This window comes from Danio rerio, chromosome 11 (genome assembly GCF_049306965.1).
Source record: "Danio rerio strain Tuebingen ecotype United States chromosome 11, GRCz12tu, whole genome shotgun sequence".
NCBI lineage: Eukaryota > Metazoa > Chordata > Actinopteri > Cypriniformes > Danionidae > Danio > Danio rerio.
In genome coordinates, this window is record NC_133186.1 from 42,019,259 (window position 1) to 42,042,500 (window position 23,242).

Genomic DNA, 23,242 nt, shown 5'->3' on the forward strand with positions numbered 1-23,242 from the left:
AAATATCTTTGAACATGCAATGAAAAAGCACATTAAAAAGAATAATGTTATACAAAAAAAAAAATAAATAAATCAACGCAACAGTTAATATATTCAAGTTATGACAACATCTAACAAAATTAAGTTCAGACAACAAGCTTTATTATGTCAGCCAAATCTTTTCCTTTTCAATCAGAGGTATTTTTACATAGCAAAAAACTCAATTTTTTAAGCTGAGTACTCAAAAAATAAGTTGTTTCACTTAGATTTTTAAATTAAAATTTAAAACAAATCCAGGGCGATGCAGTGGGTAGCACGTTCGCCTCACAGCAAGAAGGTCGCTGGTTCGATCCTCGGCTCAGTTGGCGTTTCTGTGTGGAGTTTGCATTTTCTCCCTGCATTCGCGTGGGTTTCCTCCAGGTGCTCCGGTTTCCCCCACTGTCCAAAGACATGCGGTACAGGTGAATTGGGTAGGCTAAGTTGTCTGTTGTGTATGAGTGTGTGTATGTGTGGATGTTTCCCAGAGATGGGTTGCGGCTGGGAGCGCATCCGCTGCGTAAAAACTTGCTGGATAAGTTGGTGGTTCATTCCGCTGTGGCGACCCCAGATTAATAAAGGGACTAAGCCGACAAGAAAATGAATGAATGAATGAATGAACAAATCCAGTGTTATATACTTAATTTATTTGAGGTTCTAAACTTGAAAACGTGCATGTAATTAAGTATTCGAAGTTGTTACATTTTTTTTTTTGTTTGTTTTCAAGAAAACAAAATTTAAATAGTAAGAAATACATTTAACAACAACATTTTTGTTTTCTGGTAATTTTTTATTTGTATTAAACCACAAGTTTTTATTGTTTAACAAAACAAAAACATGTACTGTCCCATATTATCAGTATAAAAAAATAACAAAACATCAGTGTGTGGACTTAAAAATACAAAACGACTCCATTAGTGTGGAAAAATTGAGTTATTAACCCAATTTCTTCATTCACTCATTGTCGGCTTAGCCCCTATATTAATCCGGGGTCGCCACAGCGGAATGAACCGCCAACTTATCCAGCAAGTTTTTATACAGCGGATGCCCTTCCAGCCGCAACCCATCTCTGGGATCCATTCACACAAACACTTATACACTACAGACAATTTAGCCTACCCAATTCCCCTGTACCGCATGTCTTTGGACTGTGGGGGAAACCGGAGGAAACCCACACGAACGCAGGGAGAACATGCAAACTCCACACAGAAACGCCAACTGAGCCGAGGCTTGTACCAGCGACCTTCTTGCTGTGAGGCAACAGCTCTACCTACCGCGCCACTGCTTCGCCCTTCCAGAGAAACAATCGACCAAAAAAATAAAAGAAGTGTGAATGTAACTTTCCAATCTCCTCTAAAACTCTCAGCTCCCTCACAGGGAGACGACGGTGGCAATAATTCAGCTTTTAATGTAAAAGCACAGAGAAGCTTCGCATTTTAATAATCTCCTCTCTATAAACAGTCTTCATTAGCCAAATGCCAGATAGCTATCTGGCGAATGATCTATTGAATGGCGCAGATGTGGCCGCTGATGGCGATGAAGGCCCGGAGCCAGTGAAGGAGCTGCAGTATTAAGCAGAACAATAGAGCAATCACTGCTTTGATTGGTATTGATCTTGGAGCTGGAGGGACGAGCGAAATTGAAACTGACCAGTCGGACCCGGATCCTATTTGAATCAGAAAAGGTGGCGTGCCAAATGATGTCATGGCTCTGGCCGGACACAAGCTTGCTTTAATGGCTTTCGGACGGCACATTATTCTCCGTTAAGAGGAAATGTGAATCATTGTCAGGCCGTTTTCCCTGTGGGGGGAGGCGGGGAAATAGATTTATCATCCTCCCTTTCATTCTTTTATCCTCATCTTTACGTCCGTTCTGTCACTGTAGTCTTTATGATGAGGATCATGATCACACAATCATCCTGTCAAAATGCTTTATATGAGCTTGATTAGTTGTGATAAAGCCTCGCATGCAATGTTGGCCCAGAGTTGATCAGAATTCAGTCAACATCGTCCTCTGCGCTAGCCAAACACAAATCACAGACGGGAGAAAAAAAGCGAGTAAAGAAAAGGTATCCTATCATTGTGGCACAAAAGCAAGAGGACACTATCGATTTGAGATCTGTTTTTGTCAGCCCTCTTTATCCCATCCTAAAACAAGCTTTGCTCTTTTTTTTATTTCTTTCTCTGAAGTGATGCTTGCTCAAGCTGCCATGACAGATACAGTAAAACAGCTCTTCACCGCCAGGCCTTTTAAAGATGAGCCGTTAAACCCCAGATTAGCACCGAGATTCTCATGTTTTTCTGGCTCAAAGGGGGTTCGAAGAGGAGGACCGGCGCTGGAGGTCATGACAGCCCTCCTCCTTCACTTTTTTCCCCCTCCGATTTGTTGAAAAATCTCTCCACGCCCTCCTGCTTTAAAGCGTTCACACTGCCGACTCTCTCTCTGGGACGAGGGTCTGGCTCCGAGCTCCGTGACCTTGAGGTGCTTCGCTAGACGCTAAATCAATTCGACTGACATCGTCCAACCCTTCAAGTCATTGCTAATTCAATAGAAATTTTATTGCATGCAGAAAAAGATCTCACTTGCTTGGACTCGGTAGAACTTGGCCTTTTATCTGCTGCTGGATTTATAAACCGTAGATGGATGAGATTGATGTAGCCTGAAGGAGTGAAGCGTTTTTGTTTTGTTTTTTGATGTTCAGAGAGTGCTCGGGGTTAGAGTGTTATATGCTACGTTGAATATTAACATTATTAATATCATGATGATGTTAAAATGGGAAACCTTGTGTTATGTGTAATAGTGTTTGTGTAAGTTACTTTAAAAAAGTAATAGATTATAAATTACTGAAAAAATTTACTAAAACATTTTTACTCTCTGATTCCTGCAAATACTCTGGAACCATTTTTCTACATTCTCATAAATTCTCATGTTTTTATATTTTTTCATACAGTAAAATTAAATTTGGAGCAAATAGAAAAATATTGAATATCATTAAAATATAAAACATATTTTTTTTGTCATAAATTCTTGCTATATTGCACAGAATTACTTTGAATTAAGCTTTCTTTAATGAAGTTGCTTATCAAATGGCGCTGGCAATGAGCCAGGATACCCTCAGCTCATCTTCGCAACATGAAATTAATAATTAAATGAGATGCATATGATCTGTTTGCAATCCGTGCGCTTGTTTACGTCGTTTCTTGTATCACGCTCTTCCTATTTGTGTTTTGTTTGACCAGACAGGGATAACGCTGTGGGTGTGACTCCAGCGTCTGAATATTCACCTTTTGTCCCATGGAAATTAGCATATAGATAACTATACCACTGATTTTCATGCAGTGCACAAGTCCCTGGAGAGCGGCGCGGAGGAGGCTTGTTGTATGGAGGTTGGAAAGCCAGCTTGGTAAAAGACCATGTCCGCTCGCTGCGTTCTCCTTTCTTATGACGCCTTTCATTTTCCACTTTGAGTCGAAAGTTAAAAGACCTTTCTCTTTCCTGGCCGGCCTTCAACTGATGCGGCTAATAAAACAGTTACAGAGGGAAGACCACTTGAAGAAAGTTTGCCATTGATGAATTAACATGCAGTCCCATCCTTCTCCCTGTCTGCTTGGAACTACTGTGCAATGAGCCCTTATTTCTGTCACATTAATTTTGTTTGAAAAAAATGAAGGGAAAAAAATGGCTCAAATTTCCCTAGACGCCCCTTAATATCTGTACTGGGAGCCGTAAATGTTGCTTTTCCCAGCATTTTTCAGTCTTTATTATACAAAGTTTTATAATTAACTGACACCTCATCTCACTGGAGGATTTGCAATTTTTTCCCCCAAGTTTTATTACATGTACGACATTTTTTATTTATTTATTTTCTTAAGTAATCAGTAGATGAGTTCAATCCATAGTGTACTGGTTTGCAATTTGCATTTTTTTATTATTATAATCTACACTTTCATTTTGAGATGCGTACGGCTATGAGATTTGATTTTCTGGAACATTTCTCACGAGACAGATTGCGGTCCTTGCTGAAACGTCTCTGTAATATGACAGATGGGCCAGAATCGATCCATTAACAGAGGCGAAACGAAAGTGACGTAATTGATCTCCATAACATTTACTGCTTTCGCTTTACACTGGCTTTGCGGACCTCCACAATACCCTCATGTCTTTTACAGAAACAACACCCTATAGATCAGGGGTGGGCAAACTCGGTTCTGGAGGACCGGTAACCTGCAGAGTTTACCTCCAACCATGATCAAATACACTTGCCTATAGCTTTCTAGTGATCTTGAAGACAATGCTTAGCATGTTCAGGTGTGTTTGATTAGTGTTGGAGCAAAACTCTGCAGGACACCGGAGTTTGCCCACGCCTGTTATAGATTTACCAGACCTCCATTTGAGTCCATTCCAGAACAGCAGAGTTTTACTTTTGGATGAACTATTCATTAAAGGGGACCTACTATGCCCCTTTTTAAAGATGTCTTAAATGTTTCTATAGAGTGTATGTGAAGTTTCAGCTCAAAACCAAACAAATTTATTTATTTTATTTATTTACATTTTTATTTATTTTTTAATTTAATTTTTTAAATATTTAATATAATAATTTTTATTTTATTTTTAAATTTAAATTATTATTTTTTAAATTTTATTTTATTTATTTATTTACAAATGTATTTATTTAAACAAATAATGTTTAAAACTCTTTGAAACTGACCTTTTTGCACGTTGATCCTAGTTGTGTAATTTTGGCGACTGTCACTTTAAATTCAAATTGGATTGTGCTCTTTCAAAAGAGGGCGGAGCTACAAATGCCTATGTGTCAACGTGGTGGCATATACAAAAACATCCTATGCCAATTAGGGAGAGATCATCACTAGTGGGCGGGGCCTTTAACCTCTAATGACGTGCAATGGGATATCAAAGTGTCAATCAAAGTGTTTCTACAGACTGTTTTTATCAAGTGGTTATAAACAATAAAATTAAGTAATGTTTACCCTCAGAAGCTGGTTATATTCACAAACTGCTGCCACACAATTGTGTTAACTCCTTATAAAAGTGATTTTGGCATAATAGGTCCCCTTTTAAGGCACACGGAAACCCACTAAGAAGGATCATAACAAAAAGTGACGTAATTGATCTCCATAACATTTACTGTTTTCACATTACGTTCACATTGCCATTACAAAACAGCAGAGGTTCACTTTTGGATGAACTATTTATTTAAAGGGGACCTATTATGCCCCATTTTAAAGATCTAGAATAACCCTCTGATGTCCCTAGAGTATGTATGTGAAGTTTCATTTAAAAATTCAACACAAATAATGTTTTAGAACTCTTTGAATCTGCCCCTTTTTAGACTTTGATCATAATTGTGGCGTTTTGATGACTGTTGCTTTACATTCAAATAAGATTTTGCTCTTTTTCAAAAGAGGGCGGAGCTACAAATGCATATACGTCAGCATAGTGGCAGATTCAAAAACAAGGCTAACATCCTGTACCGACTAGGGAGAGATTGTCACTAATGGGCGGGGCTTTCCCCCTCTGATGACACGTACAATGTAAACATGGCTTTTAACCTCTAATGACGTGCAATGGGATAATGTAAATCAAAATGTTTCTAAAGACTGTTTTTATGAAACGTGATTATAAACAATGAAATGAATACATGTTTACCATTTGAAGATGGTTTTATTCACACTCTGTTGCCACACAACTGTGTTTAGGTCCCCTTTTAAAGCACATGGAAAACCACTAAAAATTATCATAACATTCCATAACATCTACTGCTTTCACTATATGTTGGCCTCAACTCAACACCTTTATCTCTTTTACAGGAACAACACCTTATAGATCAGGGGTGGGCAAACTTGGTCCTGGAGGGCCGGTGTCCTGCACAGTTTAGCTTCAACTCTAATCAAACACACCTGCTTATAGATTTCTAGTGATCTTGAAGACACTGATTAGCATATTCAGGTGTGTTTGATTAGTGTTGGAGCTAAACTGTGCAGGACACCGGCCCTCCAGGACCAAGTTTGCCCAACCCAGCTATAGTTTTACCTGACCTTCATTTGAGTCCATACCAAAACAGCAGATTTTCACTTTTGGATGTACCGTTCATTTAAAGGGGACACATTATGCCTATTTTAAATATTTTAAATAGGTCTCTGATGTCTTTACAATATATATGTGAAGTTTCAGCTCAAAATACAAGACAAATAGTTATTTATAGCCTTTATAACTGCACCTTTTAGGCTTTGATCGTAATTTTAGCCATTTTGGCGACTGTCGCTTTAAATTCAAATGAGATTTTCAAAAGAGGGCGGAGCTACAAATGCCTGTGTGTCAGCAGACTAACATCCTGTACCAATTAGGGAGAGATTGTTACTAGTGGGCGGGGCTTTTGACCTTTGATGACACGTACAGCAGGAGAATGTCAATCAAAGTGTTTCTGCAGACTTTTTTTTATCAAATGGGATAATAAACAATACAATTAATAAACAATTACTATTAGAAGCTGGTTATATTCACACACTATTGCCTAACACCTGCATTTAAACCTCTTATATAAGTGATTTTTGCATAATAGGTCCTCTTTGGTAACCCACTAAAAATGATCATAACATTCCATGACGTTCTCCTTAACATTTACTGCTTTCGCTTTATGTTGGCTTTGTGGACCCCCTTAACGCCCTTCTCTCTTTTACAGAAACAACACCCTAGATTTACCTGACCTCCATTTGAGCTGAGTTTTCTTGAATCGCTGCTTATATCAGGAAAGTTTAATGCGTTTCCTCCAAAGCCCCCATTCTCCAAAATGGGATCAAAAAGTCACGGCCGACACTACAGCGACCCTTACGCGAGCTGGTGTCTGCTGTATGATGAGGTAGAGAGAAAATCAAATCTGTAAATGTCACCCTCCCCTTATTCAGACAAGCTTCGAATTTGCCTTCTGAAGCAGATTTCTCCGAGCATTTGTCATCGCACCGTTCTTAATTTGAAGAGTTTCTAAAGGATGCGCCGCGATCTGAGACAAAAGCGCTTACGGCAGGTGAAATGGTGAAAATACAGTCTGCAAATAAACAAATGCAAACAGAAAATGTCCGTCAGAGCTGACAATTTAATAGAAAAAGAGACCGCTTTCATTTAAAAGTGACATTGGGGCTGATGAGGTGTGAAAAGTTTTTGTGTCCATTCTTGTCTTTTTACATTTTGCAGTGGCGAAGCTCCATCTGTTTCGACACCGGCCCATGTACGCGCACGCGATAGATGCTTACAGAGTCATTAAAGAAGGCAGATATGCAGTAATTCTCAGAGGGAACATACTGGAGGATGGACCTTCTTTGTGCTTGCCTTGGGTGAACAGAAATGTGGCTCTGCAGATTTCGAAGTGCGAGAACTCATTTCGCATACGCTTTGCCATTTAGATCTGTCCGCTCAATTAAAAGCCATTAATTATGAATGAGTGCGAGAAATGTCAAAACATTTCAACAGACACCTTTGGAGATGATTTTGTATTTTTAATAAATCCTGTTTATCGGTTTACCTCTTTAGGATTGCATTGTGCCAAGAGGATTAAAAACGGAGACCCCCTCCACACACATTGGTCGTGTTAACAAATGTTTCTGAATTTTAAATTGAATATGAATATTGAAACTGGTATATTAAGTGTTTTTGTGATATCAGTGTAACTTTCATTCATTTTCCTTTGGCTTAGTCCCTTATTTATTAAGGATCGCCACAGCGGAATGAACTGCCAACTGTTCCTGCATATGTTTTATGCAGCGGATGCCCTTCTAGCTGCAACCCAGTACTGGGAAACACCTATACACACTTGCATTCACTCACTCCTACACTACGGCCAATTTAGTTAATCCAATTGACCTATGTGCTGTGCGATTTGGAGAAAATATCTATTAGCTATTTTTTTTTTTTTGGAGAGATGTTGCGATTTCGATTTGATTTCCCATTTAATTTAAGCTTTAAGCTGATTTTAATTTAATTCAAGCTTCAGCGCAATAATCTGATAGCTGTGGCAACAATTCTGTGACAGCGCTTAAAACATTTCTTGACATAGGGTGTTGTGGGGAGTCATAAGTGGCAAATGGGCACGGTAACACAAGATTCAATTTTTTCTTCCTGTGTAATAGCATAGTTCATGACAACAAATACCATGTCCGTGTTGCCTCCCGACACTATCGCAGAAAAGTCTAGCATGTTTAATTTTCTGCAGTATAGCGGACTAGGTTGTAAAGCACTTCACCTTCAAATGTTATTCGTTATATATATATATATATATATATATATATATATATATATATATATATATGTATATATATATATATATGTATATATATATATATATATATGTATATATATATATATATATATATATATATATATGTATATATATATATATATATATATATGTRTATATATATATATATATATATATATATATGTATATATATATATATGTGTATATATATATATATATATATATGTGTATGTATATATATATATGTGTATATATATATATATATATATATATATATATATATATATATATATATATATATATATATATATATATATGTATATATATATATATGTATATGTATGTATATATGTGTGTGTGTATGTATGTATATATGTATATATGTATGTGTATGTGTATATATATATATATATATATATATATATATATATATATATATATATATATATATATATATATATATATATATATATATATATAAAATTAATATTGCAGCCACTTGCAATATTAATAATCACAATGTTTCAAACTGCAATTGGGATTTGATATTGATTAATTGCACAGCCCTACATATAGCACATGTCTTTGGACTGTGGGGAAAACCGGAGCACCCGAAGAATTTCCACAAGAACACAGGGAGAACTTGCAAACTCCACTCAGAAATGCCAAGTGGAGCCGGGACTCAATTCAGCAACCTTCTTGCTGTGAGGCGACAGTGCTAACCACTATGTAACTTTAAAAGCGCATAAAAAGTATTGGGTAAATATGTAAAAAAATAGGGCTTAGCAGAATTTATGACTCATAAATAATGATTATTTGTAGCTCAACCTCAAAGTTGTATATTTTGCTTGTTTTTTAAACATTTTTAATCACAAGGAAGTTTGGGTAAAGTCTGTGTTGCTGCAAATAGTTAGTATCTGTGTCAATTTTAGCCATGTTGGAAATCTTTCATCTTGTGCTGCACTTTTTTTCAATCACCAAATATTATATATACCTAATATGTATGTGTAGTTTAATTCCTACTAAGCACCTTTTGCTTTTTTCTGTTCAACCTGGAATATCCCATTTATTTTGCATATGAGTTCTTCATTCACCTTTTCATTTCTGATGCCGTTTGATTGCCAATTATGCGTTAAATTTATTCATAAAAAACATACATAATTTTGTAATCAAGGTATCAAAATATTAGAAAGTTTGGTATTGGGGGGTGTTAACATACAGAATAACTAATATGCAGGGTCTTAAACAGTCTTAAAACATCTTAAACTTCAAAAACTAATTTTTTTAAATTTCTTAAATTCAATGAAATGTTGTTTTGTAGGCAACCCTGGCTCATTCTGAAAATGTACTGCTATATACATTTCTGGAGAACGCCAAATATGTCTCAGAAGGTACATTTTTTGCAGTTTTTGTTTTCGCGAATTCACCAGAGGCTGATGTGTATGCTTTTTAAGATCTCAAATTTTTCTTGCAAGTGCCATCATGCCTCCTGTATCACATAAATCCACCAAAGACCGCTGTTGACTGACCGATCCTCCTTCCCTAAACCCAACCAATAGTGTCTTCAAAAGCACAGATTGACCAGCGCCCGACCATTTCCCTAAACTTAAAAAGCAATGCAAAAAATGAAAAGATTTTACCACATTCTCACCCCGTTATTTACTTGTTTATTTTTTGGCTTCTGTTTTTGTCTTGCCTATTTCTGAAATCGTTCTTCGCCGGACTCGAACCCCATCGTTGTGGTCAACTCCTCTCTGTGTCTCAAGCCCACCGATGGACATGGCAAGCTACTAGACAAACTGGTAACCGCGGGAAAGCCATCCATATGGAAGTAAACGGTCAGCTGGTAGCGTGAAAAGGAACGATGTCATACTGCCTCATAGCATTCATTTTAAAGACGAAATGCAGCCAATCGTAATTCTGGCTACATAATTCTCGACCTCCAATGTATGTAAATGTATAAAGGGCTACGTTTTCAGAATTATCCTATGTTGCTTGTAGGTCTTAAATAATTAAAAAAATCACAAACTCTTCTACATAATTTGCTTAGTTTTGCATAAGTGATCATGGAATTGCAAAAAATCTGGAGGGAAACAAAAGCTATCTGCATTTCTATCTATAATAAGTCATGGGAATTCAGCTTTTTTGGAGAAAACTCTTGAAAATATTTGATGAAAATGTTCTGGTTAGTATTTTCGCCATCTTGTCAATAGGGTATATGCCGAAGCATGCTAATAGGACTTTTAATTTGCCAGTAACCTGGGTTAAGCGCTTCCGGCAAATTGAATGCCAATGCAAAATCCGGTGCGTCTGTTTTCTTTAAAAATCAGCGATCTCCACTAGCTGAGTGATATCCAATTTAAAGTGGGTCTCAGATTGTACAAGAAGCACTGCATTAAATTACATTTCCCCCGCCATATCTTTATAATTTGAGCATTTATTTTACCCCAGTATATTCAATGGAGCTTCTGCGTTAGCCTGCTGATTCTGACGGGCGCGTGCGAGTAAACAGCTTTTTGCCTCGTTTTACGCTTGAGCAACTAAATAAATGCTAAAGTTTATTTAACTGAATGTATTTTAATGACATTACAACATCAATGCTGTATAAGGAACTGTATAAAATGGAAAAAAGTTCACAATAACAGGTCACCGGAAGTATATCAGCATGGTAACAGCACTAGCTCGGCATATACCCTATAACATCTCGTTGTGACATCTCGCATGACTCAATAAGATCTCGATAACTCTAAGGTATGCCTCTCTAACTTACTACAAGTTAAGCCCCCGTCTTGCAGTCCTCAGACAGATACATTTGGGTTCATGTAGACTTTAACTGACACTGAAGTATGTTTCAGCTCATTTTGTCATGTATACTCTCTCAATGAAAACAAAGCTGCTTTTCAGCAACTTCCTTTAGGGCTTTTCTGTCACCGTCAGTGTTGTTGTTCTTATTGGGGTCACTTTAAGCCACATGCGGGATCTGTTCAAACATGCTGCTTATTGACAGTGTGAGATCCCAGAGTGCCTTTGGGCCACTCCGTTGAAGCCTCGTTCATCATTTTCTTCAGCCTGGAAACGTTTGTGTGTTTAGTGACCTCCAACGCCTCCTGTCTTGGAGTTCAGTCTGTCCGTCACTTCAGTCCAACTCATGGTTGCTGACAAGATTTTGAGCGCTTTAAAAGAGAACTCTATAGTTAGATGATAAAGAGTTAACTTATGATATATCTTTGTATCCCCGGCTTAGGCGAGACACTGATGCTTGACAGCACTTTGAAGGGCAGATTTAATTTTTGTTTTATTTAATAAAATTTTTAAGTTTTAATTAAAGTTTTTCAAGGATGTCTTCAGATCAAGAGTTGATTTTGGATATTTTTTTGTATATGTCATGGAATATCAGGGATTTTCTGGGGAAAAATGGATTGAAGTAGCCTAAAATTTCTGATTTGGCAACAGATTATGGCAATATTTACGGCATTTATTGTGTTGCTTTGGCTTCAGAAATTAACAAATTTACAGATCATGCATTTTTGACATCAAGAACCATTGGTTTTTGTCTTTCAGTCAGTCCGTCTCTTCAGTCTAAACTCACGGCTACTGACAAGTTTTTGAAAAATTTACACACACTTTTTATGGAAGGATGATAAAGAGTTAACCTGTGATGTACCTTTGTATCTACGGCTTAGACGAGGCTCTCTGTTGCATGACATTACTTTGAAGGGCAGATTTGATAGGTGTTTTTCAAGATTCCCTCAGATCAAGAGTTGATTTAAAATATTTTTATTTTGTTAAAGTCACATCAAGTATTTTCTGAAAAGAATCTGATTATGGCAGCCTAAAATTGCTGATTTGGCAACAAATGTTGTCAAAATTACTTCAATATTGGCGGCATTTATTGTGTTGCTTTGCTTTGAGAATACAGATTTACACATCACATATTTTTGACCTCAAGTATCATTGGTTTTTGTCTTTGGTCTGTTCGTCACTTTAGCCTAAAACACACGGCTGCTGACGAGAGTTTCTGAAAAATGTAAAAGAGCTCTTTATTGTAAGATGATAAAGAGTTAATTTAAGATATACCTTTGTATCGCCAGCTCAGACAAAACTCTGTTGCTTGACATTACTTTTAAGAGCAGATTTGATGAGTGTTTTTCAAACATTCCCTCAGATCAAGACTTCATTTTAGATATATTTTTTGTCTAAGTCATTTCAGGTATTTTCTGAAGAAAAAAAAAAAAAAAAAAAAATCAGATTATTGCGACCTAAAATTGCTGATTTGGCAGCAAACATTTTCAAAATTCTAGCAATATTGGCGGCATTTATTGTGTTGCTTTGCTTTGAGAAAACACAGATTTACACATTGTTTACACAACCATTGGTTTCGGTCTTTCGGTCTGTCCGTCACTTTAGCCTTAAACACACGACTGCTGACAAGAGTTTTTGAAAATGTAAATGAGCTCTTTATGGTAAGATGATAAAAAGTTAAGTTATGCTATATTTGTATTGCCGGATTAGACAAAACTTTCTGATGCTTGACATTACTTTGAAGGGCAGATTTAATAGGAGTTTGTTTAAAGATTCCCTCAGATCAAGAGTTGATTTTAGATATTTTATTTTGGTTTAAGTTATGGAATATCAGGGATTTTCTGGGGGAAAAAATCTGATTATTGTGGTCTAAAATTGCTGATTTGGCAACAAATGTTCTAAAAATTATGGCAATATTGGCAGCATTTATTTTTGCGTTGCTTTGAGAACAAACAGATTTACACCACATATTTTTGACCTTTGAGTCTTTCGGTCTGTCCATATCTCCCGTCTAAATTCCCGGCTGCTGACAAGAGTTTCTGAAAAATGTAAAAGAGCTCTTTATAGTAATATGATAAAGAGTTAATTTATGATATATCTTTGTATTGCTGGCATATACGAGACTCTCTGATGCTTGACATCACTTTGAAGAACAAATTTGATAGGTGTTTTTCAAAGATTCCCTCAGATCAAGAGTTGATTTTAGATTTTATTTTTGGTCTAAGTCATGTCAGGTATTTTCTGAAAAAAAATCTGATTATTGTGGCCTAAAACTGCTGATTTGGCAACAGATGTTCTCAAATTTACAACAATATTGGTGGCATTTTGACCGCAATAAATTTTTTTTTTTTTCTAAAATCAGTTTATTGTGGCCTAAAGTTTATGATTTGGCAACACATTTTCTCAGTTATGGCAATATTGGTGACATTTTTATGTTGCTTTGCTGTGTGATTGCACAAATTTACAATCATTTAGTTTTGACCTCACAAACCAGTGGTTTCCACCATTTTAGTCTGTCAGTCGCTTCAGTCTAAACTCACGGCTGCTGACTTTTAAAAGAGCTCTTTATGGTAAGATGATAAAGAGTTAACTTATGCTTTCCTTTGTATCGCCGGCTTAGACAAGACTCTCTGATGCTTGACATTACTTTAAAGAGCAGATTTGATTGGTGTTTTTCAAAGATTTCCTCAGATCAAGGGTTGATCGTTAGATATATGTTTTGTCTATGTCTAGGAATTTCAGGGATTTTCTGAAAAAAAATCTGATTATTGCAGCCCAAAATTGCTAAATTGGCAACAAATGTTGTCAAAATTGCAACAATACTGGCGGTATTTATTGTGTTGCCTTGCTTCTGAGAATACACAGATTTACACATCACATATTTTTGAACCAGTGGTTTCAGTCTTTTGGTCTGTCCATCACTTCAGTCTAAACTCACGGCTACTGACAAGTTTCTAAAAAATGTAAAAGAGCTCTTTATAGTAAGATGATAAAGAGTTAACTTAAGATATACCTTTTTATCGCTGGCTTAGATGACTCTCTGATGCTTGACATTACTTTGAAGGACAGATTTGATAGGATTTTTTCAAAGATTCCCTCAGATCAAGAGTTGGACACGTGAGGGTACGGCACTCTAGCATTTCCTCTGAATGTGGATTGGTGTTTGTGTCAAATGCTAACGTGTTTTATACAGCCTGATCTCACGAGAAAGTATTTTACGTTTTGCTAGTTTAATGGCTAATTCCTACGAATTCGTATGAGTTCAGTCGAGTTTGAATACGATTTTAAAAACGAGGTGTGGCATCCAACCCCACCCCTAAACCCAACCGTTATTGGGGGATGAGCAAATCTTACTAAATTGTACGAATTAGATCATATGAATTCATACAAATTGGCCACTAAATCAAAAAGTTACGAATTGCCGTGAGATTGTGTTGGTTTTATACACAGTTGACATCAGAATTATTAGCCCTCTTTTTCTTTTTAATATTTCTCTGAGCAAGGATTTTTCAATTTAATTCCTATAATATATTTTTTTTCTGGAGAAAGTCTAATTTGTTTTATTCTGGCTAGAATGAAAGGAGCTTTATTTATTTATTTATTTATTAATTTATTAAATTTGTTCTTCAGTGTTTGGACTCTTAGTAATGATTTTAAACCACACTGAACTAAGCTAAACTGACCTGAACTTAAACACTAAAAACTGAACTACCCTGATCCTGGTTACTATGACCATTTATGTGAAGCTGTTTGACACAATCGGCATTGTAAAAGCACTATACAAATAAAGCTGCATTGAATTGAAATGCATTTATATTTTTAAACCATTTTAAGGTCAATATTTTTAGCCCCCTAAGCAATATCTACAGAGCAAATCACTGTTATACAATGACTTGCCTAATTACCCTAACTTGCCTAATGAAGGTAATCCTTTAAATACCTCTTTAAGCTGATTAGTATCTTGAAAAATATCTAGTAACATTATTTACTATCATCATTACAACTATAAAATAAATCAGTTTTAGAAAATATTCATTAAAACTCTTATATTTAGAAACGTGCTGAAGAAAAAAAACTCTTCATTAAACAAAAAATGGGAGAAAAATATACATGCGACTTCAACTGCATGTCAGTAGAATTTGAAACCGGAGCGATTCATCTTAATACATTCATAATTAATTATAGTGGGCGCTGAATGCCTGCGCTCACCTATAATTGTTTACACAGGGAGCAAATAGTCTACAGCGCTCTATCTGCCGCCTACATTCACACATTTATATCTGTGTGAGTATTAGAAGCATGTGCGTAGCCTTGTTTTGTTTTTCATTTTCTTTGTTGTTAAGCCTTTTTCCCTCCGCTCCTCGTCTCATTGGCTACTCTTGGGAGACGGTCGTGAACGAGAGAAAGGCAACCGCTTAAGGCAGCGCTTGGCAGACGGCGACTGACTCTGTGATTAAAATTTGCCTCTAAAGCCACAGTCGTCAGAGTCAGCATAATTTAAAAGCCCCTTTACTTTGATGCAGAACAATGAGACTAAATGGTAGTCCTCAGAAATCGCTGTTAAACCGAGGAGACGAAGATGAAGGGAAATAAAAGATAGGGATGTATAGTGTAGTCTTAATTACCTTGTAAATACGTTGAATGATGCCTTGTTCCTTTTATAATTCATCCTGGTTGAGTTACTTCAAATGAAACCGAGAAGAACTTTTCAAGAGAGCCCCCCCCCATCTCATTTATTCATTGTCTTATGCAAAAGTGCTGTGTGTTTTGCTTCTAAATCTTTGCTTTCGCTGAAGCATAACATGGTCATTAGAAACGAAACGAACGGTTGCCATGAGAGAGACTCTGCTGCATAAAAAAAGGCAAATCACAAATGAGATCTTTTCAAACTCAATAGTTTCTCCTAGACACCGATTGGACTGAGTTGAGAGCAAATGGTATTCCTAGACAGTGTAGCCAGATGTAGCTGACTGATTCAAGCCCAAAACTTAGGAGGGGGATGTCATGCCCTTGGGAGATCACAACCATTGTAAGTGTTTGGAAGTGAAGAACAAGGGGGGTATGGCATCTCTTTGGGAGATCGTAATAGGGTTATAAGTTAAGACAGAAGCTGGCAGGCATGTTGTTGCAAAACCGCCCAAATATTCATTACTATGTAATTTTTTTACCTGCACAATCAAATTCAAAACCGCCCAATTGGACTGGAAACCGCCCAATCTGGCAACACTGATCTCAAACTCCGGCTAGATTTCCAGAAATTAGACAGTTTCAAAGTGAAAGTATTGTTTCCATTTCATTTCATATTGCCAGTACTATATTTTTCATTCATTCATTTCCTTTGGCTTAGTCTTTTGTTTATAAGGGGTTGCCACAGCGTAATGAACCACCAACTATTTCGGCATATGTTTCATTTCAATTCACCTTTATTTCTATAGTGCTTTTACTATGTAGATTGTGTCAAAGCAGCTTCACATAAAAGATTATAGTGTTTGAAACAGTCCAGTTTTCAGAGTTTTAAGTTCAGTTCTGTTTAGCTCAGTTCAGTGTGGTTATATAATCACAGCAGAGAGTCCAAAGACTGAAAAGCAAATCTATCGATTTGCATCTCTAGTCCCGAACCACGCAAGCCAGTGGCGACAGCAGCGAGGAAAAAACTTTACCAATTGCCGAAAGTGAAGGATAAAAAACCTCGATAGAAACCAGGCTCAGTTGGCCATGACTATTTCTCCTATGGCCAAACGTCTTGTGCAGAGCTGCAGTCTAGGCGATGGAGAAGCTGGACGTCAGCGAAGACTTATCTGTCCCTGGAGCGTCACAGGAATCAGTCCCATGCTTTCCACTCCTCCATGACCACCACAGCAGCTGCTCAACGCATTAGTGATGCTGCATAGTCTCTGGGGGCCTCGGGATGAGTATCCCCAGGTGGAAATAGAGAATAAAGAGAATAATTAGTGTAGCTGATGTTCATAGTGTATTTAAATGAGATGAAGAAACTTGTGTGGAGCACATACATGTATCATACCACTATGTGATGCATTGTGTGTATGCTTTACTGAAAAGATTTTTAAGGTTTTTAATCTTGTTTTGAACGTTGAAAGTGTGTCTGAGCCTCGGACATTATCAGGAAGGCTATTCCAGAGTTTAGGAGCCATAAATGAGAAGGTTCGACCTCCTTTACTTGACTTTGCTATGTACTACCAGAAGCCCTGAGTTTTAAGGTCTTAAAGAGCTGGTTGGATTGTAGCGAGACAGAAGGTTGGTTAGATAAACAGGAGCTAGATTATTCAAAGCTTTATAAGTTAGAAGCAATATTTTAAAATCAATATAAAACTTAACAGGCAGCGAGTGTAAGGAGGCTAAAAATACAGCATGAGGGCCAAACATGGCCCAGGTTTGGCAGAGGTGGCACCATCTTTAAGGCGGCACGTAAGACTTGGGGCAGATATCAAATGCAGTAAAGATTTTAAAAATGTATATGTGGGCCACGTAAGTTTGGCGTACCTTGACCCACTTTTAAAATACATTTCAATTATTTTCGTGACACACCAACATTTCTGGCCCAATTATGGGTTCAGGTAAACTCTGCGGACATGGTACCGGGTCTGTGACGTCATCGACTTTCGCTTTAAGATTTAAAGGGCTAGCATTGCACCAGACCCCGTTAAGTGGTTTCGTTTGAAAGTGTAGAAACTATATTTTATGCACATATGCATCACTTTGGTTTTTATTTTACTGTACAAAAGTTATTTACACTTAAATACAAAGTATTTTGTATACCCGAGCTGGGTATTGAACATTTCCTATTTTTCATATGATTCATATACAGTATGACACATGTACAAGTTATAGCTCAAATGAAAGCTCTTGCCGGTGCTCATATGGTTCTAGCATTCTTTTTACTGAATTATATTCACATATCAAACAGTAGTTGAATGAATCGTGGTGTTTCCATGGTGCAGAAGTGAAAACAATCCATTTATGATCAGTAAGCAGCCCCAGATAGCACAGACAGCTGTCATCTCTTACCTTATGCTGTGCGCTTCAGGGCCATTCTCCTCTGTTTTTTGAGGTGATGTGCATAAGTAATCCTTTTATATGTCTGATGTGTTAAAAAAACAGTGAATTATGTTTGATCAAACAAACGAATAGTGAAATAGGAAAACAATGATCGCTTCCTGTGGCTTGTACAGCACCTCTTATCAGTTGTAATACAATAACTTTTGCATAGATTATGGTAGTGACATTTTTCTTTTTTCCTATGATTACAGACATGTGCAGGAAAAAACTAAATTAATTACAGCTAGCTAGACCACACAAATTTGAAAGTGTATCTTTTAGGTTCTGAGTTTATGAAAAAAAAATACAAAAAGTGCCTCTTTTTAGGTGTTTATTATAACACAGACAACATATAGAGATATTTTAAACACGTTCAATAGGGTTTTATGAAAATTCAAAGGGTCTTCTTTTAAATGATACCAATTTTTTGCATTTACACCTCTGCGTGTGGATTTGGGAAGCTTTTAAATTTGTGTAGGCAAAATCCAGGCGGAAATCCCAAAATCACAGCAGGGTTAAACTGGTTAACTTGGCTGAGACTTGGCCCAGATATGGTCCATGTTTCGCCCCAATATGGAAGTCACACTTGGTCCAGTCATGGACCGTATTTCACTGTGGCATGTAGGCCAAGCAAAAGCTGATTGTGTAGGCCAGAACTGGGCCAGAGAAATTTTGCTATGTGGGTGGTTATATTCTCACACTGTTGCCACACAACTGTGTTTAAACCCCTTATAAAAGTGATTTTTGCATAAAAAGGTCCCCTTTAAAGTTGGAAGCACATGGAAATCCACCAAAAATGATCATGCCAGAACCCGATGCAGCATAACAAATTTCACAACGCAGCAGATCCTGCAAAGCTAGAATTGTCTGCATTGACAGAATCTGCGTTTAACTGATCTGCTATTTGAAAGAAGACTTGATGGACTCTTCAATGACGCGTTCTTCAGGGATTTGCATTATTTATGCGGGTCTAAGTTCATGCATAGGTAACACACATATAGCGCTCGCCGCTTGAGGTTGTAAGGCTGTGAGCAGGCGAGTGATCTAACCCTCTTCACGTGTCTCTTTTTTTTCCCCTCCGGCTATCTGTTTGTCCTTAAAGGCAGAGTGGGAGTGGTTGCTAAGCAGTGTCTCTATGGACACACGGGCTTCAGATCTGCGGCGTCTCTTTCACTTCTCTCTCTTTACCACGGACACACTCCACAAATCTCAGTCGGTCTCTCGCTCTCTTATTCTTTCGGTCTCTTGTGCTTTTTTAAATTCATAAGCAGGCTCAGCACGCAATATGGAACTACCTTCTCCCACAGGGCTAAACATTGAGTTCCTTAAGAAGCCTGAGCCCTTGATGCAAACGGTTATCAATAACCTTGAAATGCTTTTGCTCCGTTGCCCAATTTTGTTGTTATGTATTTGAGCAGGCATGATAAGGGAGAGAGAGAGAGAATGAGAGCATTAAAAAAAACTCAATGAAAACAAAATCACGACATTTCTGGATGAAAGCCTTTCGCACGCCTTTCGCTCCAAATGTGTTCCCTTTCATTTTACAGTTACGTCTTGCGTTTTTCTGAGTGCTCCCCCTTTGAGGTCTCGTGCATGGTTTTAGATTTCTAAAACGGTTGTCACAGCTATTTGCGAACGCAACACCTGGGCACGGAAGTTTCCTCAAAAGGAGTCCCTTGAGCATTGGTGACATTGAATTCAAACAGCTCTGTAATTTACAAAGAAATGATTGGATCTTTGTGCTTAAAAGAACGACTCCCGGTGTGTTAGACCCTGGAGAATAGCACAGCTTTGTTTCAGTAATGCTGCTCGCAGTCCATATTAAGTCATTTTTTAATGTGTGTGTGTGTGTGTGTGTTGTTTTTAGATGAACATGGACATTTGAAAATCTACTTGCCCAAGAAGCTTCTGGAATGCCTTCCCAAATGCTCCTCCCTGCCCAAGGAGAGACATCGCTGGAACACCAACGAGGTAAGAAGCTTTGATTAGACTTTTTTTTTCATTCACAGGAGTTTGGCGATATGTAATGCAATGTTCACGATTATGTGTTGTTTATTGGATGCTTGTTCTGTGTGTTATGTATTATTGGTACTGCTTGCTTTACAGCAAGATTTTTTATTTATTTATTGTGCTTAAGCTAATAACTTGGTATGTGTTTCTAAATTTCTTAATCTAAACTCAGCTGGACCAAACATTTGGAAAATGTAGCTTGATAAAGTCTCTCTTTTTTTGCAATGGGTATTAGATGAACATTAGTTATTATATATGAAGATGTAATTTGATCAATTCTCATAATTTTTTTTTTTGTAAAGATTTTTCAATGAAAGAATATTCTGTTTATGGCTGGAAATTTCACAAAATATATTATATTGTATGTTTTATTCTCATATTGAATTCGATCTCATTTACAAATGAAATACAACATTGAGAAGAAAAATATATATAGCAAAGGTTTTTCTACTGAATATTAGATTATTGTTTAGATTATTAGATATGACAGATTTTTCTTTCGATTATAGGAAATTACATTTTTTAATACGTTTTTTGCAGTAGTTTACCCGGTAAATATTAGTTATTATATGTGCGCTATATATATATATATATATATATATATATATATATATATATATATATATATATATATATATATATATATATATATATATATATATATATAGATAGATAGATAGATAGATAGATAGATAGATATATATGTCTATATATATATATATATATATATATATATATATATATATATATATATATATATATATATATATATATATACATATAAATAATATATATATATATATATATATATATATATATATATATATATATATATATAAATACATATATATATATATATATATATATATATATATATATATATATATATATATATAAATACATATATATATATATATATATATAAATACATATATATATATATATATATATATATATATATATATATATATATATATATACATATATATATATGTACATATATATATATATGTACATATATATATATATATGTACATATACATATAAATAATAATTTATAAATTTTAGCATTTTTATTCTTAATATTCTGTCCAGGAACATAAAATTAGTGCTGGGCAAAGATTAATCAAGATTTCAGTTTTTCTCAATTGCTTTGGCTTGATTTTAAATTGCAATTTTTCTCTGAACAATTCACTTATTGCACTTCAGAGTGGCATTTCTTACTGATTTAAGCAAATTTCAGATGCTTTGGCACATGTGTGCAGACAGTAACTACAATTGTCTGTAGTTTGGACAAACTAATTGCATAGGGTTTGTTGATCAACTAAACTGTCAAACTCTACACAACTTCTTAATCATTTTTTTATTGTGTAAGCCAAGGGTGTCTAAACTCGGTCCCGGAGGGCTGGCATCCTGCAAATTTTAGCTCTAACTTGCTTTAACACACCTGCAAAGATGTTTCTAGAATGGCTAGTTAGAGCTTGATTAGCTAGCCCAGGTGTGTCTGATTGGGGTTGGAACTAAACTTTGCAGGACACCAGCCACCCAGGACAGAGTCTGGACATGCCTGGTGTAAGCCATCACACTCAAAACTGTTTATTCAATTATCAAACATTTGTATACACGCGTCTTAACAATAAATATCTGATATTGTCTACTAAATTGGTAAATTATTTCTAGTTGCAATACAATTTGTGTTATCTAGTTGTAGAGTTGTAGTTGTATCAAGTTTGGTAGAGTAGAAATATTGAAGTCAGAATTGTTCACCCCCTTTAATTGTATTTTTCCTAATTATATATTTTCCCTTCTGGAGAAAGTCTTATTTGTTTTATTTTGGCTAGAATAAAAGCAGTTTTTACTTTAAAAAAAAGTAATTTTAAGGTCAAATCTAATAACCTCTTTTAGCTATATATTTCTTGATAGTCTACAGAATAAACCATCGTTATACAATAACTTGCCTAATTACCCCAACCTGCCTAGTTAACCTAATTAACCTAGTTAAGCCTTTAAATGTCACTTTAAGCTGTATAAAAGTGTCTAGAAAAATATCTAGTAAAATATTATGTTCTGTCATCATGACATAGATAAAATAAATCAGTTATGAGAAATGAGTTATTAAAACTATTATGTTTAGAAATGTGTTGAGAAAAAAAAACTCTCAGTTGAACAGAAATAATTCTGACTTCAACTATATATATATATATATATATATATATATATATATATATATATATATATATATATATATATATATATATATATATATATATATGAGCAATATCTCACTAGTAGCAGTGCAATATGGCTGTATATCAGCACTGGTGGGAGGTGTGCGTTGTGCCCCAACCAGTGCCGATATACAGTACAGCCACATCGCACTGCTACGAGTGTGATATTGTGTTTATACAACAGTTTGACGGCATAATTGTGTATATAAAAACAAAATAAAACATGAAGAATCTCAAAAACCCTTTTGTATGAGGAACTACTTTCTTCCGCCTTGGATTCAAATCATACTCTGACAGTTAAACAGCTGAGCAAGCATCTTTTAAACTTCTAGATCTGTAGTGTCTGCTTTTTGCTGGCTGTATGTGGGCGGAGTAATACACAAAGGGTAAAGAGGCTGTATGGATGCTGATATTGAATATATCATGGCTATCAGCCAATCAGATTCGAGAACCAGACAAAACTGTTGTATGAATATACATATATTATGTCTAAACAAACTTTTATTAAATCATGACTAATTTTTGCCCAGCACAAAAAAAATTAGTTTCTCACACAATGCATTGTTATATATTGAATTTTAATTTTTAATTTTTATATACATATTATCTGTCCACCACAATTAAATTATAGCTATTTTTTTTTCAACAGAAAATTAGCTGTCTATCAATATATTTTATGAACTAATATATTAGATAAGACTTGATTACATTATATATGAAAATCTAATCATGTTTTTCTTTTTTTAAAATAGTTTAGGAATTAAATATTAGTTATTGTTTGTATGAACAATCTTATTTCATAAATAAAAGTTAAGGGTTTTCTCACAGAATATACCGTTTGTTGACTGCCGTATTGCAATGT

At 35.8% G+C, this 23,242-nt stretch overlaps 1 protein-coding gene across 27 annotated transcripts in view; it reads left to right on the top strand.

Moving 5' to 3' along the window:
- camta1b (calmodulin binding transcription activator 1b) overlaps nucleotides 1-23,242 on the top strand; it is a 694,205-nt gene that overhangs the window by 39,310 nt on the left and 631,653 nt on the right. For all 27 annotated transcript variants that reach the window (XM_073917049.1, XM_073917050.1, XM_073917054.1 and 24 more), the window contains one exon: nucleotides 20,010-20,113. Coding sequence is in view for 24 of the 27 variants with exons in the window: in XM_073917042.1 (XP_073773143.1) it covers nucleotides 20,010-20,113 (104 nt within the window). In the remaining 3 variants the exon portion in view is untranslated. The remainder of the gene's footprint in view (nucleotides 1-20,009; nucleotides 20,114-23,242) is intronic.